Here is a 15,652-nt window from a genome sequence, read left to right as displayed (position 1 = left end):
TGCTCTGCCCCTGCAGATAATCATGTTACTGGCAGTAGTCCTTGAATCCTCTCTTACTGTGCTCTTGTTAATATGAGCAGGATTTGCTTTTTATGATGGAGCATCTTCAGCCATTCCTTTTTGTTGAGCAACGAGGCAAGGTAAGACTTGGTGTTAATTTTCACTCCTACTGAAACATGTGGGACTCTTTCCTGACTTTTGTGCACAGAAACGAATTGCGTTCTAAACTGGATCTGTCTGAAAAAAAGGGAATCACGTTCACAGAGCAGTGTCTTGTGAGCTGTCTTCTCTGCTAAGTCCATTCGTTTGTGTCAGTGTTCTACAGTGGTGCCAAAGACTGTGGTCTTGGTCCCCTGGCAAATGCCACATACTGTCAAATTCCACGGAGCAACTGTTGCTTAGCTAATGTATTTTTATTTTCATGTAATTTTCCAGGTATTACAACCATTAATCATCAAAAGTATTAAAGCTTTCATATTTTAAGACATGAAAGTTTTGCTAACAAAATGAAAGTATTTGATTTTTGACTTCTATATTCTAGACACACCAGCAGCAGGTGGTAGCTACATAACAAAGGAAAAAGTTTCCTTTTCAGAGCCGTGGAAGCATTGAAATATTTAATAACAACAACATCATGAACAAAAACAATAATCGTGTTTTCCTTTTTGTTTGCTATATGGAGAAAAGATTTGGAGAAGGTTTTGAAAACTCCTACTGGCTCTGTTGCTATCAAGGAGACAGGTATTTAACAGCAGAAACCAATAAAGTTTAGTGCAGGTGCAGTCATTGACTGCTTTGAGTGCCCTTTGCTATCCTGTGAGATCCTTTACAGCAAACACCTAGTAGGTGGCACTTGAAATTCCCAGGTATTTTATTTGAGTCAAACCTCCCCAGAGCATGGAGGAGCTTGCTATGGTAACTGCAGTGTGTTGTTTCCCTGGACAACTCCTTCTGCAAGTTGTTAAGGCTGATAATTTCTAACTCCTAACTATTTAGGCTACTTTATTTCTGCAGTCAGAACACTCGAGTGTTTCAACAGCATGCTCTGGATTGATGGAAGTAGAGAGCAAACAGCTGCTTTACACATCAAGTGTAATAAATGAAGCGAAGCCATAGGGAGAACCCACATATTTCCTGTTTCTTCTAGTGCAAGTCACTGGAAGCTGCCCCAGTTTCTTAAAACAATACTGCTCCGGTATTAATTTGGAAGCAAAGCTGCAGCTGGAGGATGCCAACTTCAGTATGTTCATAGGAGTCCTCACCAGCCAAGGATGCTGCCCTATTCCTGCTCCTGGATCCCAGGAACATGAAACATTGTGAGGCCTGGACTTCTCTAGAGTGCCAAAGCAGCACTTTTATCTTTTGAGTCCATACACTAGAGGCAAAGTCCAAGTTATGACCCTGGTTCAGGCAACGTTGCAGTTAAACAAACAAATGTACTCTAAACCCTCTGAAACATTTCAAATTACCTTATTGTGGGCTTGTGTCAGGTCTCAAGTAAATATGATGAATGGTCCTGTTGGCTTTTATCAAGTGCCATAATTAAAACTCAACTGAATTAAAACACAACCTGTTAGATTCCCATAGATTCCCAGTTATGCCTTACATTTATTTTGATTCCAATAAGGTATTTTTTATTTCTGCCTACCATTTATGCTGCTAGCAGTGTTTCACAACTAATCTATCATGTTAGGAGTGGGACAAATACCTTTGTTTCTGTTACTGGTTTTTAACTAAGAGAGTGAATGATCCTTCTGCGGGTTTCCTTTCATCTCAGAGGGTCAAGTTTTATTTCAGTTTAAGTCTATTGTAACTGAGTAAGTTCAGTTGGAGATCAAATCAAGGAGAATTTGGCTTCAGCCAATTTTTATAACATCAGGTTGTATTACTTTAAAAGTAGTTTAGTTGTTCCTTTTATACACTAGAAATTACCACTCAGATTTCCTAGTTTTCTAGTGTCCCCAGCATTCTTCCTCTGAAAGCTAACAGGTAAGAATTTGCTTAATCCAAACTTGTCCTTTTTTGCTTTTCAGACAGAGATACTTATGACAGATCATTAATAATTCAGAAGTTGTATTTAATTCCACAGTGCAAATGAAAAATCTCTAATCTCACATTGTGAAACGTAAAAATTGATTTGTTCTGGAATTCTCTAGCTGCCTTTTAACCTTCAGGCAAACCTTCAGTATGATGACAGTAATGTGTGTTTTAGACTGTCCAGCAGTGATTTGCACACATACTTTCACTGTTTGCATTTAATTTTAAAGTGCAAAACAACCCATAATAAAGTCAGTACAGTCAACTTAGCTGTTTTAAAGCAATATCTAACAAACTAGAATTATTAAGTAACAATTTCAAGCACACATAAAGTCTTTTCTTTTTCTGCCCTGAGATAAATCATTATTCAGCAAAAACACAGCAGCTCATTAATAATATTACTTCTAAGCAGTTTGTTTGTTTTTTTTTTTTAAATAGTGAATTATACCATGAGCACTTACTGTTATTGCCTGGAATCTTTCTTTCAGCAATTCGGCTTCCTCCATTCTAAAATCAAAAACAGACAAGTAGTGAAGGCAAACAGGATGAGACCATAAGCAAAAAAACCTCCTGGTGGGGCGACAAAAAAAAGCTGCGGTGATTTGATCCAATTCCAGAGCAGAAAGAGGCAGAATTTTTGACTTGTCAGAAAAGTCCCTGAACAGATGAGCAGATCAGTCCAGACAGACACATGTAATGAGGGTGTGGAGAAGAGGCAGACAAGGAGAGTGCTGGCATGAGTTGACTGACAAGTTGGAACAGTGAAGCACAAGCTCTTTTCCTTCAGGAGCTGCCAACTCTTTGTTTTAATGTGCTCGGTTTGCATGCCACTGCACCTTTAACTGTTAAATGCCCAAAACAGACTCTTACAGGACCATCGTTGAAGTAAACTTTTATTATGTTTCTATTTCTTTTTCCTCTCTTTTTCTATGCTTCTGGTGATAAATGGATATTTGAAACTTATTAAATTTATTTAAACTGATGAAGTTTATTATTTAGATTATTTATCTTATTTCACCAGTATGTTTTAATCTGTTGTAGTATTAGCATTGTAGATGGCATGGAGTTTTTTTGAGATGGCTGTTTCAATTTAGTTTTGTAGATGAAAATTTTAAAAAAGCTATATTCATAGCTGGAAGAGTTTTAGAACTGCTAACCTGAAGTAAGATAAATTTTAAACAGTCAGGTCTTTCATTAAACACAAGTGTTAATCTGTGCAATTACTGGTCAGCTATCTGGGACTCAGGGGAAGCTTTGTCTAAGTAAGGATTTCAGGATCATCATTGCAGTGTTACCGAGATGAATCTAAAATGCTGGTGGCTCTCAGGCTGGATTTTTATTCAGCTGACTTGCTGCAGTCTTCTGCTGAAAACAGCATTCTGTGCCTTAAGGGATGGAGCACATTTTGACCTTTCCATTTACCTGAGTGAAAGTCACCCATCCAAGATCAATCTAGGAAACCTGCAGAACAAGTGGAACTGCCTTGGTAAAATCTAGTTGTGGAAAAAATTCTAAGCAAATCAAACAGCATAAAGATGTAATGTGAATCTGGAATCCCTTTGTTACCTTCAGTACCATGTAACTTAAGTCTTTGTAAGGACACCAGCAGAAGAGTCAGTCAGCATGTTTGGGTTTTTCCTGCTAATTCACTGACATGACTCAACTCAGCAAGGTTTGGTGTTGGAGTTTATTTTACCTGTTGGTACAGTGGCCTGAAGCTTAATGGCATTTAAAACTCATTATTAGCAAATTCTAAAATGCTACAGAATTGAACACTTCATGGTGAAATTACAGCCTTATAATTCAATAGAAAAAAATATTTAATTTTGATTTCCTCCTTTATAGTATGTCATCACTCCTCTTTATACGTGAGCAGATTTTCCCCCTCTGCACTGGGGATTAAGGATTCATTAATGACGTTTTCTTTATACTCTGATCCACCCTGAGGTTTTGTTCAAACTTGCAGAGACTCAGTTTTTATTCTCCAGTGAAGAATTGATTTCTATTTTTTAAAATATTAATATATGCTTTGTTTGGTCAGCACCTGAGATTTTAAAAATTACAATATTAAAGCAAACGAGAAGTTCAAAGGCAAGTATATTGAGGTGCATCAGGAGACAGATTACGTGGGAGTTTAAATAATTTTGTTTATGGATAAGAGAATAAATTCAACCACCCCGTGAAAATAAATATCTTGTTTTTGCAGAAGTCAATAGAGAGACAGACTTTGTGTTTAAGCTTTCATAAGTTAGTATAGCCTGCCTTCCCAAACATTGAAAAAAACCAAAACCAACTTACTTTACCTTTGTTCTCTGTGAAGTTTATCTTAAATTTTAAGTGTGTATGTGAACTTCAGAATGTTTAAAAAAATATTTAATGCAGCAAGGGATTACATCAGAAGTAAGGATGTTTTGGCCTGGAATCTGTACTCTGAAATAAATGGGATCTACACTCAATGAGTGGGGGAATTAGATCTGTATTTCAAGATCAAATTAAAATCAATGGGTTTGCATTGCTTAGAATTTTTATAATCTAAAATATTCTCCTTAATTTATGCTTAAAAATTATTTAAGTGTTTTTAGAAATCCTTCTTGTGGATGTTACATAGTTACAGACTGGAAAAGTATTTAACATGTCTTTCCCCAATCTAAACCAGTAAAATGAGGTAATCTGAAGAAGGTTTCTAAAATGTTGTTTCTGTTTTTAGGTGACAATTATTAACAAAGTATTTAAAACCCACTTCAAATATTTTAAATTGTTTGAATCGTATATACCCCTTGCTAGGCAGGATTTGTTGTTCAGTCAATAGGTTGTTTTCCAGTTGTCTTAATCCTATTCTAAATGGGATTTATGTTCCAGAGAAGAAATGGACCAGCTGTCATTTTGTCTGCCCGGTAAGCCTGCCTTACCAGTAGGAGTATCCGTGGAGTAAAGGTTAGGGCAGTGAATCTGAGCAGCTGTGTTTTCAGTCCACAGGATTCTTGGAACAAAGTTTCTCAGAACCTGCCTGCCAGGAACATATCCAGAGGAAACTATCTACCTAATCTACAACTTTAGGAAAATGCTTTTCTTTTAGTAGAATAGATTCTCTGAGTGATGCAGAAAATGTTTGTGTATCATATAATGAGTCATACACATTGGATTTTTTGGCTTCATTTATTTCTTTGTTGTTTCCCTTTTGTACTGTGTACCTAATTTAGGAATAATAATGAAAATCTACAGCACAAGCTAAGAGAGAGTTCCATTATGAAGTCTTACAGAAAAGCAGGTGGTAATTTAGAAGAATGCAATACCATGAACCAGAATTTAGAAGGACCACAGAAGCACTTTCACAGCTGAAAATGCAAGTTCTGTTGTTCATGTCTGGAGCAATGTCTGAGTCCTGAAATTGTCTTTGGAACTGTGGTGGCTTTCCCTGTCCACACTCTACATACAATACCAGCCTCAGTTCTACTCTTGCTCATTGTACTGGGATTTCTTTTGAAGTGCATAATTAGCCTAAGGTACAGGGAGATATAAATTATTGTAGTAACAAACAATTGCCTCTGAGAAGGCACATTGCATTAAAGGTAAGGAGAAAGAAGCTTTCACTTTTTCAAAAAGCGAGTTTGAAGTGAATGGAGTTGATTAGATTGTTATCAGCTAAAAACAGCCTGTACTTTCTGGAAAGAGTGGTTACTGAGTTCATGAATTCACATTTTTTTCGTCTTAACTAGTTTGATAACTTTGCTTTGTGATGAGCTGCCTTTGGTAAATATGTTTGAAACACAAAAGGGTGTTTTGGACTCAGTGCAAAAAGGAATTCTATATTCTTAAAATGAGCAAATGTGCTGCCTTTACACATTTGTCTACATGTAGACTCTGACATCAGGAATAGGGAGGAGATAAATTTCATTGAAGGTGTCTCAATACAAATGTTTACTGCAGCCCTCCTGTCAGCTGTCTCAAAAGTCTGCTATTGAGGGTGCCTCAGTTGATTGAGACAGTTTCTTCTCCAGCTAGAACCATGATTTTGCATTTTATAGGTAGAAAATAAACCAACAAGAAATAGAAATTTGAAAATCTAAATAAGGCTTGTCTCCCTCCATCAAAGTATGCATTTGAAATTATTAAAAAATGTAAGATTTTAGGATCTTAGAGGAAGTTTATAACAAAATATCTGCCAGCTCTCCAGAGGGATTAAATTTTGCTTTGAAGGCAAATTTTTGAGAAGTAATGCCCTATTAGGCAGGTCTTTTAACAAAATTAATTTCTTCTGTCCTCTCACTGAAGCAAAACAATATCCAAATATCTCAGATTTATACAGTTTTATAAAGCTAAATTCTACCTCATTTACTTTTTGAGTAGGTACACACCCTAAATCTCTGTGAGGAAAAGCCTTGGACTATTATGTTTCAGTACAACTCCCTTCCTGTTGCTATTTATAACTATAAATATATTAATTCTTTAAACTCAAACTAAAAAAACTCATTATTTGTCATTATCATCACATATTTTTAACACATTGATTTTTAAAATAATATTTTATGGTGCATCTGCTGCTCAGACATCTTTCAGTGCTATGGAGACGTTTTAGAATGCAGCACAGGCTTAGGTGTCCCTTCTGTGGTAGGGGTCTCTCTTAGGTTGATAAGATACTGTTGAACCCAGATAAAAGTGCTATTGTGCTAAATATGGACCATCCTGCCACTATTTTCTAAAGTTACACAGTGAAATTTGTTGAAGTATACCAATTATTTTTTAAACAGTTAACCATGTTTTGCGTAGCCTTTTTCATGTTCCCAGACTTGTAAGTTCTTAGCCTTGTGTATTTTATGAACCTCTGGATGGCTTTCCACAGCACCTTTAACACAGTCGTGTCTCATCTAAAAATCCTACTTCAGTGAATAGTTTAAGCATAATTATTGTGGTGATATCAAATGTGAGACTCTTAACAGAATGTGTTCAGGTCCCCAGATAAGTGATAGGACTGTGTTTGTTCTGTGGTGGTTTGGGATTTTTTCATTTTTTTTTTTTTTAATGTAAACTGAAACAAGAAAACCCACAAAGAATCTGAAATACTCACAATGGGTGCCTTAAACATGTGGAATGCATTGCTTCCAACCTAGCATTTTCCAGCTGCTGCAGATATGAACTTCTAAGAATGGGGCAGAGTTTTAAACCCTACCCAGCCAACTGTGTGGGGAATTTTTAGCAGGGCTCTGAGAACAAGCTTTAGCTATTGCGTAGTTTGGTTATATTTTATTAAGTGAAAACAAACCACCCCATAACCAGGGCCAAATCCTGAAAAAAGTAACAAAACCCAAAGAAGCACTGTGATGTCCATAGGAAGGAAACTACATCTCGTATTCTTCCAATTCCTATTTTATGATGCTTTTGGAGAACAAAATGAGAACAGTTGTGTTGTTCGGATCTAAGGGACTTCAGTAAGATGGTAGAGCAAAATTAGGCCCTTGCAGAGGTATTTTTGTAAACACTTAGTGCCAGGTGTACCAGTGCCACAGTACCAAGGGCTGCAGGTGAAAGCAGTATCTGTACTTAAAAGTACAGATAGTTTATTCTAGAGATGAGCTGAAGTAGGAATTCCTTATGAGAAAAGCTCTTTCTGCAGCTGGAGCTGGGGAGGGTGTGGTGTAGAAGAGGCAGGGACAAGACTGGAGGTGGTGAAGCCATTCAGCAGCCTGTGTGGGTTACATCAGCTGGCTCCCTTCTCCTCAGGCATGGGCAGAGCTCTCACGATGCTCCCCTGAGAAGCTGCCCAACTAGTCTGTGCCTGTAGCCCTGGAGCTCAGACCTTCTGCAAGATGAGATGAACCTTATCTGATAGCTCCCAGCAGAGCTAAGTGGAATTACTGCTTTCTCCTCCTACACTTTCAGCCACATTTTCCTGTCACTTCCCTTCATCTGATTAATCTGTGAAGCAATTATATTTGCTAATCTGTCAGGAAAGTAGTTAAAAAGAAAATTTGAAGACAAACCTAAACCCCCAAATCCATGAGTATCCACTATGTCAGTGAGCTGAATAGGCTCAATAGAAGATGACAGGAACAGTAGTATTAGAGAGTAAGAAGAACTCTAATTCTGATCAGGAGACAAGCAGGAAGAGGAGAAAGATGTAGGAAATGTGACTTCTGGCTGCAGAGAGATGAATTTAGCCACCTTGCAGGCTTCAGGCTTACCTTACTGAGTGGTCCAGGGACTGAGAGAGACCTCATGCTGACATGTATGATAAGTGTGTATGCTTAGCTATTTATCTGAAGCTTGAAACTGCTGTGAAAACATGATGACTTCAGACTCTGGCAATCCTTCCTCTGCTTCCAGATATTCAGTATCCTCTGCTGTGGGTGGGCAAAAAATATCCCACATACAATTTGTTTTGCGTAAGCCTTTCCAAGTATTAATGGAAAAAAATACTCCTTGATAAGATTATGCAAAACTTTATTGTTAGCAGAGGTGATAAGATTGTTTATGTCAGATGATGCATGTTGCAAATACAGGCCTAGTTTCTTCAGCGAAGACCTGCTGGGGTTTTTTTTGCTGAGGAGTTTGTTATTTGGAAGCAGCAGCTGAGGAAAAACTCGGAGCCTGTCAGTCAGTGAGTGTGTCAATATCAGCTGTCCCCTGTTTGCTCCCAGTGCCGGGAGGTCACCTCAATGACACGGGGCTCTGGCCGCCTGACGCCGGCTGTGCCGAGTGCCAAACCGTGCAGCGCCAGCAGCTGAACCCAGGAGTCCTCGGATGCCTGTGACAGTGTGTCACCAACTCAGATCTTCCACAGATTCAAATATTTCACTGCTGCTTTGCACAGCATGGTACATTTACTTGACCCTTTACCTTAGAGTGGTGATTATTAACTAGGAACAAAAAAATTGATATAATAGAGTTACCTTATTTTCTGTGTCTTGTTTTAATTGTCAGGATTTCAGACCTGTTTCATAGCTACATTTTCTAATCAGAAAGGTCTTATTGTCCTTATTTCCACCTGAATCTGAAGTGGATCCTGTTAGTGATATTCTGCTATTTGATTGGTATTTGCTCGGTATTTGCTCATGGTGAAATTTTGTAAGAAGTTTGAACTGATGTACTGGCTCTGTGAGGCTGAAAGGAGACATCCTGCTTCCATCTCTACATCCCACATTCCCACAGTTAACGTGGCTGTCTGCTCATTCAGTCTGCTCACTACACTGGCTGAGAACTAACCAAGCTAAAAGGTGGCAATTGCTATGCTGATGAGTCAGATCATTGCCAAGGGAAGCCTGAAGAGTGCCAAAATGTGGTAAGGAGAGAAGATAGAAGGTGAAACTGTGGCAACTGGAAAATGCAAAGGAGGAGGAAAGAGCAGTGGAAGAGGAGGAACAAGTAGGAAGAAAGGGAAAGTGATATAAACTGTTAGGTAAAGTAAGCTGTTAAATGTAAATTTCCCTTTACAGACTATGTAACACAATGTGTGGAAACTCTTTTTTTCCTTTTCTTTTCACTGGAGGCTGAATAGGCCTTTGAAACACTTTTGTCAGATCAAAGGTTAATATATCTTTTTACCATTCATGAATGCAAACAATAACCTGGTTGTATGAAAGAATATTTTGGGGGCTATAAAATTTCTTTTCTAGTCATATCTTCTTAAGATGTGAATTACCCAGTTACTTAAGGAGAGCCAAGCAAATCTACATGTGATGACACTGCTTCATTATATATAATTTCTGAAGAGTGTCTTTGCAAATTTCTCTGCAGCCTGGCAAGTAGGACCTGTAGTTGATTTGGAGATCCATTATGGTCTTTATAGATTTCTCACTGTCCAAATGCACTTGGAGACTGTTGGCCTGTAAAGGCTGGAGTTAAATACTATTTTAATAACCTATTTTAACAAAATCTTTGAAAACTTGGAAATTCCACTGTGTATAGCTTATAGGTGAAATGACTATTTGAAAAAGGTTTGATGCATTGTGTTAATCTGGAAAAGGGGCTTGTCAGGTAATTTTTCATTTCACCAAGTGTTGTAATAGCCTGCTGCCAAATGGATCTAGCTGTATTGTCAGACATACAGCTGATGCAGTTACAAGACATTAAGAACTCTATTCTTAGGGTTTGAATAAGAAATTTAATTCACATTTCTTGCTTATAATCACACTGAGTTGGACACAATGTTGGTGTTTGAAAGAGAAATCAGGAACCCTCCAACCACTCTAGTTAACACCTATCATCCTCTAATTTTGATGGTCTGTTCTCTCATTTTGGCTAATGCAACTCAGGACTGTAATCAAAAGTTGTCATTATATCATACTGCTCAGTGTTCGTATGACAAGTTTTATATTCTCAGTTTTCAGTGGGCTGTCATTAATGGGAGAAGAACCAAAACGTGAGTAGCAGGCACAGCAATCTGTCCTTTCAGTGAAGGAACACCACATATCACTGTAAGTAGTATCAATATCTTTTTGCATAGTTTACATTTCAAAAATCAATAGAAGTTAATAATGGATTTATTAATATGTAGATTCTTTTCTGCTGACATTCAAGAACATTCTTTATGGAAATATTCTTTCTCCAATTGTATGAAGTAATTGGTATGTTCATCTTAATACTTGATTCTCTTAGGAGGCACCACTTAGATTAGTATTGCTTGGAATTTATACCATAAATCTCAGTAATTGTTGCAGTGGTTTGCTGTTGATTTCTTTAATGCCATAGCTCAGAAATGGGAAAGCTAAAGCTAGATGGATCCAAAACTTTAATAACACCAATGTAGACCTCCAGCTAGATGAGGGAGGCATATTGGGGAACTTAATGATCTGTCTGAAGGAAATGGGACCTTAAACACAGCTGAGTGATCTTAGCTCTCTCTAGTTCTAAGTTCTAGTCCTACATCAATGTTGTATTATTCTGAAGTGATTCTTTTTATGAGTTTAAGTGCATAGAATGTATCTCATGATTGACAATTTCTCTTCATGTGTATCATATTTAGAGAATTTAAAGCCTTTTAAACAAATAGGCATATTTCTTATATACTCTTCTAGCCTCTCATTAATTTAATAATTCTGTAAATATTTCAGTAAAATACTGACAGACTATGGTTTCAGATTTCAATTTTGAATACTTGTTGTATCATGGTTGGTTAAAAAAATACAATGAATTTGCATCTTTTAAGAGTATCCCTCTCCCACAACAAATTGAACAACCTCTGTAAATAAGAGATTTCTTGGGAGATGGCAGTTCTTGGCAAAGGCAGTAAGTGATTTTCAGTAACCTTTTGACTTCAGGGAACTTTGGAAAAAAGCTCCTGTTACTGGGAGATCTGATCATTGGCTTTCTGCAGCTAACTGAAACAATTCCATAAAATATGTGCTTGAGTTCTCAAGAAGTGAAATACAGATTAGAAAAGGAGACATTTCTACGTGTTATGACTTATCTCTAATTAGATTCGTTTCTCCGTGTTCAGATAATGACTCAGAGACTTGACCTGACAAATAGCTCTGTTGGGGGTTTTCAGAGCTGTGTGTGTCCTGTACTGGCACTAATGGGGTTTTCCAGAGCTGATCCAACACTGCAGCTGTGTGCTACCGTATGCAAATTAACAATTAGAATTAGCAATGGTGGTAGTAGAATGGGTCTCTTTCGTGGCTCCCACTAGGGGCTTCAAAGTAACTCTTCCTCCAAATCCTTATTCCATTGACTGCACACTTTTTTCTTAATTTCCTTACTGTTATGGTATCTTCAGCAGAGCTGACTGCAATACCTCAGGTCATGGCTTGTACTTTCTCCAAACTGATGACACCTGCTTTCCAAAAAAAACCACCTTGTAAGAGCCTCAACCCCTTCCACCACCTCCTACTTCAGCTAGACATTATCCTAATCTTCAGTCTTTCTCCTGTCCTGTATTAATCCCATAAACCCTGAGCAAATCTGCCTACCTCTGTCAGTATTTGATGAAGAAGGTCCACGGCGACAGCCCCGTGTGCACCGTCTGCGCTGACAGGCTCCAAGAAACTGACCACAGCTTGAATCTCCCCGTTTAATTGTCCCCAACAAGCAGTTAGGAAATCCACAGAGCAGCTCTAAGTGCTCATAAGACATTCTGAAAATATTTTTTATATACTGGTCCTTTTAGTTTTGTTGTGTATAATGCTTGTAGTATAGGACTGTCTTTGAGTTAGTGAAAAATCTAAATTCATGTGAAAAAAATATGAATAACAAGAAGGGGTGTATAGGTCATACTTTGAAAGATTATGAGCATGACTCAAGCAAGTGGGATCCTATCCTGGTTACATGGAGATTTCCATCAGGAAAAACATCATGACTCCTGATTCTTCTTGCTTCTCTTGCAGAAAATGACTTTAAATTCTCTAATTAACTTTTCCTTGAGTGTGCTTATTGTGATTTTCTAATTCTTGGACATTAAAGCTATCTGCAGTAGAGCTCGTCAAAAACATTTGACATAAAAGGCTAGAAGCTGACACAAACCTTCCTCTGCTAAAACAATATCTTGAAATTCTTTTTCTGTTCCATTCCCCCCCCCCTTTTTAATGCTATTTGCACCCTGTCAATGAATCTTAAAATAGTTAGCTCCTACAATCTATTTTCCTACACTATCATTTTAGTTGTGTTTTCTAAATCTAGTTTTGACTTTTATTTCCTTATTTTTCCTGAACATTTGAGTTGTCAACAAACTTTTGCCTGATTTGCAGGAACAATCCTAGCTACTGAGAACAATTACTAATCCCTCTAATTTTCAGTTTACCTCTATTATGTAGATACTCTGAGTTTCATAAACAAAAGTGGGATAGGAATTAGTTTATTGCTTTGGTTTGTACAACTTTGATTATTTAATTATTTTGTCCCTTATTCATTCAAAATAATTGGATCCTCCTGGGCAATAAAAAGGTTTACAATAATTTATGAACAAGATGCTCTCTCTTTCCATGTGTATGTGGGATGATTAATAAAGTTTTGGATTTGTCATGCGTTCTGGAACTATAGGTTAAATTAGTAATATGCCTGGGTTAATTTCAGCACTTCAGAAGTTTACAGGGAGTCTTGAAGCATTCCAGAAGGCAAAGAGCATAGAAAAAGAAGGCTTTATTTTCTAATTCTTACTGCCTTTTATAAGGTGCTCCCATACAGACTTAACATGATTGGTGAATAGGAACAACATCTCTCTAATCCCATTAGTTAACTAGAGAAACAGCAAAACACCACCTGGAGAGGGATTGTTTTGCGAAAGGATAGTTGTTTGCCAAGATTGTTTTGAGAAGAAACTTCCTTGAGAAATTTTTCATTAGGAAAAAGTTAGCAGCTGCTAGCAGGCTAAAAATCTTTGACTCAGAAATATCAGGCCCACATCTTTTCACTGTCTTTCCATTAGCCAAGGCAAATTGTGAATGAATCTGTTTAAGTCAGGAAAATCAGCCCTGCTTCTCTGTGTATTTCCTGCTTCCCATCTGACAGATGGGCAGAATGGTACTTTCCTAGCTCAGAGAAGTGTGCTGTGGTTGAATATGGACTGTTCCTTTCACAGCCATCAAGATGATGTTTGAATTTGGAATGTACCTTAAACGATGGTTGGTCATTTGGTAAAAATAAATATTGGGAAAAAAAATTACTTTGAACAGCCTTTTGATTTATAGATGTTCATACAAGATAACAATTGCCACTAGCCATAGTAATAATGGAATACTGCCAAAACTGTGCTACCAAAATTCAGGATGGGACAGCCCAGAAGAGAATGGAAACATCTGCTGATTTTTGTTGAAAACCCTGGAACTCATACGCAAGTGTTCACCATGAAGTATAAGCTACCTATGTTTCAAAGGATGTTGTAATTTCTGTTGCAATAGGCCTCTGTGCCTTATTGGTCTCCAGAACTTTACCTTTTAACAAATTATTTCGGATGGCATGGACCCAGCAGCAGGCTAATGTACTATAGTCATCATTAGCAAATGTGCTTTGCCCTTGAACATCTCCTATGCTAATCATTTTATGCCATTGCCATCCTTCTCCAGGAGTAGCTGCCCTTGCTAAAAGCAGCCTGGCCCTGTCGAGCTGCCAGGGGGAGGTCCTGTCATGTGATTTAGTCCCTCTCAAAAAGTCTCTGTGTGGCTTGGCTGACTTCTCAGTTCATTGCATGCTGACACTGAGTGTAGCAGGCTGACTGTCTTCACAGAGGACTACAGCTCAGCTGATCTGAGAGGTATTTTCCAACCCTGAATGACTCCATGATCTCATCTGCTGCCCTTTCTAAATGAGCAACCAGACTGATGTCATGTGTTAAGAGATGACAGTGCTGGGTTTGGTGATGAGGGCTGCATATTAATAAAATCTGTAGCTAGGAATGTAAAATCCATAAATATTCTTCTTACGTGTGTATCTCTATAAATTAATGCTCCTTCACTCAGACATCTGACCACTGAGAGAGTGCAGTCTGTGCATTCTTTTACCACCAGTGTTGCATATTGTGGTCCAGTCATACTGGGTGTTCTACAAACATTTGGGCACAGAGTGGTGCCAGTGATGAGCTTAGAAACTAAGAAAGTGAAAGGGGCCTTCATAAAAGTCTTGGCTTTGAAACTGTGATGCCTTGTATGCGTTACCCTTTCTCATAATGTTAGAGACCTTATCAATACCAGGTGAAGTGTGCTGTTAGAAAACATGTTTGATATACTTTAAATAGCATAACATGATTCAATGTTTACTGTGACCAAAGCTCACATAAAACAAGCTGGAATTACTTAGCCTTCTACTCTCTTAACTTAAGCTGTAACTAGACAACTCCTAACTCAGCTGTCTGTATTTATTCTAGTCAATAGCCTAGCTTAGGGTGTTTAGAGTGTTTTTTCCTAACAATAACTTCCAGTTTGGGATAGATGCAGAACATTTCACTACCCGAAAGGTTATAAAATTTAATGGGAAGGGTAGAGCATAGTGTGTGGTCCCAGATATTTTGTGTAATCCCAAACACACAAAATATGAGAGTAAACTGATTTTTCTGATGAATGGTCATTGGTAGCAGGACATTTCTCTGGGCTGTAGTACTAACAATGAGCAAGATGAGGGGAGAATTAAACCCCAGAAAACTTATTTAAGACAACAAGAAGAAAAAATTAGGAAAGCATACAGGAAGCCCACTAATCGATTTCGATTTGGGTTAATTTTATTTGTGGTACTATTTCATGTCAATGACTAACTTACAAATGTACCTTAACACCTCTGGAAACATTCAAATAGATCATGCTTGAACTGCTGGGAGACGTCTAATAGTAATTGGAACCTCAGGAACACATAAACCAGGATATCATGAGGTTCAGAGATCATGATGAATATTAGGAAAAAGTTAACTGATACATGAGAAAGTAAGTTGCTGAAGAAGCAGTTTCATGATCTATAGTTTGGCCTTTTGTCTGGCCTTCATCAGGTATATAATAACAAAGCTTGAAAGCTGTTTGATCAGCAGTTCAGCTCCCACACTAGAAATGAGGCAGGGCTTGCTCAGCTGATACCTCATTCTGACAAAGAAAATGAGTTACAGGAGGGACATAGAGCAGGAGCTGGTGTGGTGTCAGTGAAAACAGTAGTAAACTTCTATCAACCACTGTTTGCAGAAGTAAGAGCATGGACAGGTTAACCA

The 15,652-nt window shown here is 37.8% G+C and overlaps 1 protein-coding gene and 1 long non-coding RNA gene across 2 annotated transcripts in view; one reads left to right on the top strand and one right to left on the bottom strand.

Annotated features, from left to right (window-relative positions):
• PALMD (palmdelphin) overlaps positions 1-15,652 on the bottom strand; it is a 48,727-nt gene that overhangs the window by 24,660 nt on the left and 8,415 nt on the right. Inside the window, exon 2 of the mRNA XM_083867817.1 lies at positions 2,499-2,544. Coding sequence (XP_083723943.1) covers positions 2,499-2,544 — 46 coding nt within the window. The remainder of the gene's footprint in view (positions 1-2,498; positions 2,545-15,652) is intronic.
• LOC310912864 overlaps positions 14,144-15,652 on the top strand; it is an 87,372-nt gene continuing 85,863 nt past the window's right edge. The window contains exon 1 of the long non-coding RNA XR_014590734.1: positions 14,144-14,218. This is a non-coding gene — a long non-coding RNA (uncharacterized lncRNA). The remainder of the gene's footprint in view (positions 14,219-15,652) is intronic.

Source organism: Zosterops lateralis (genome assembly GCF_965231275.1).
Source record: "Zosterops lateralis genome assembly, chromosome: 9".
NCBI lineage: Eukaryota > Metazoa > Chordata > Aves > Passeriformes > Zosteropidae > Zosterops > Zosterops lateralis.
Note: the sequence above shows the minus strand (reverse complement) of the source record. Positions and strands in the feature narration are given on the sequence as shown.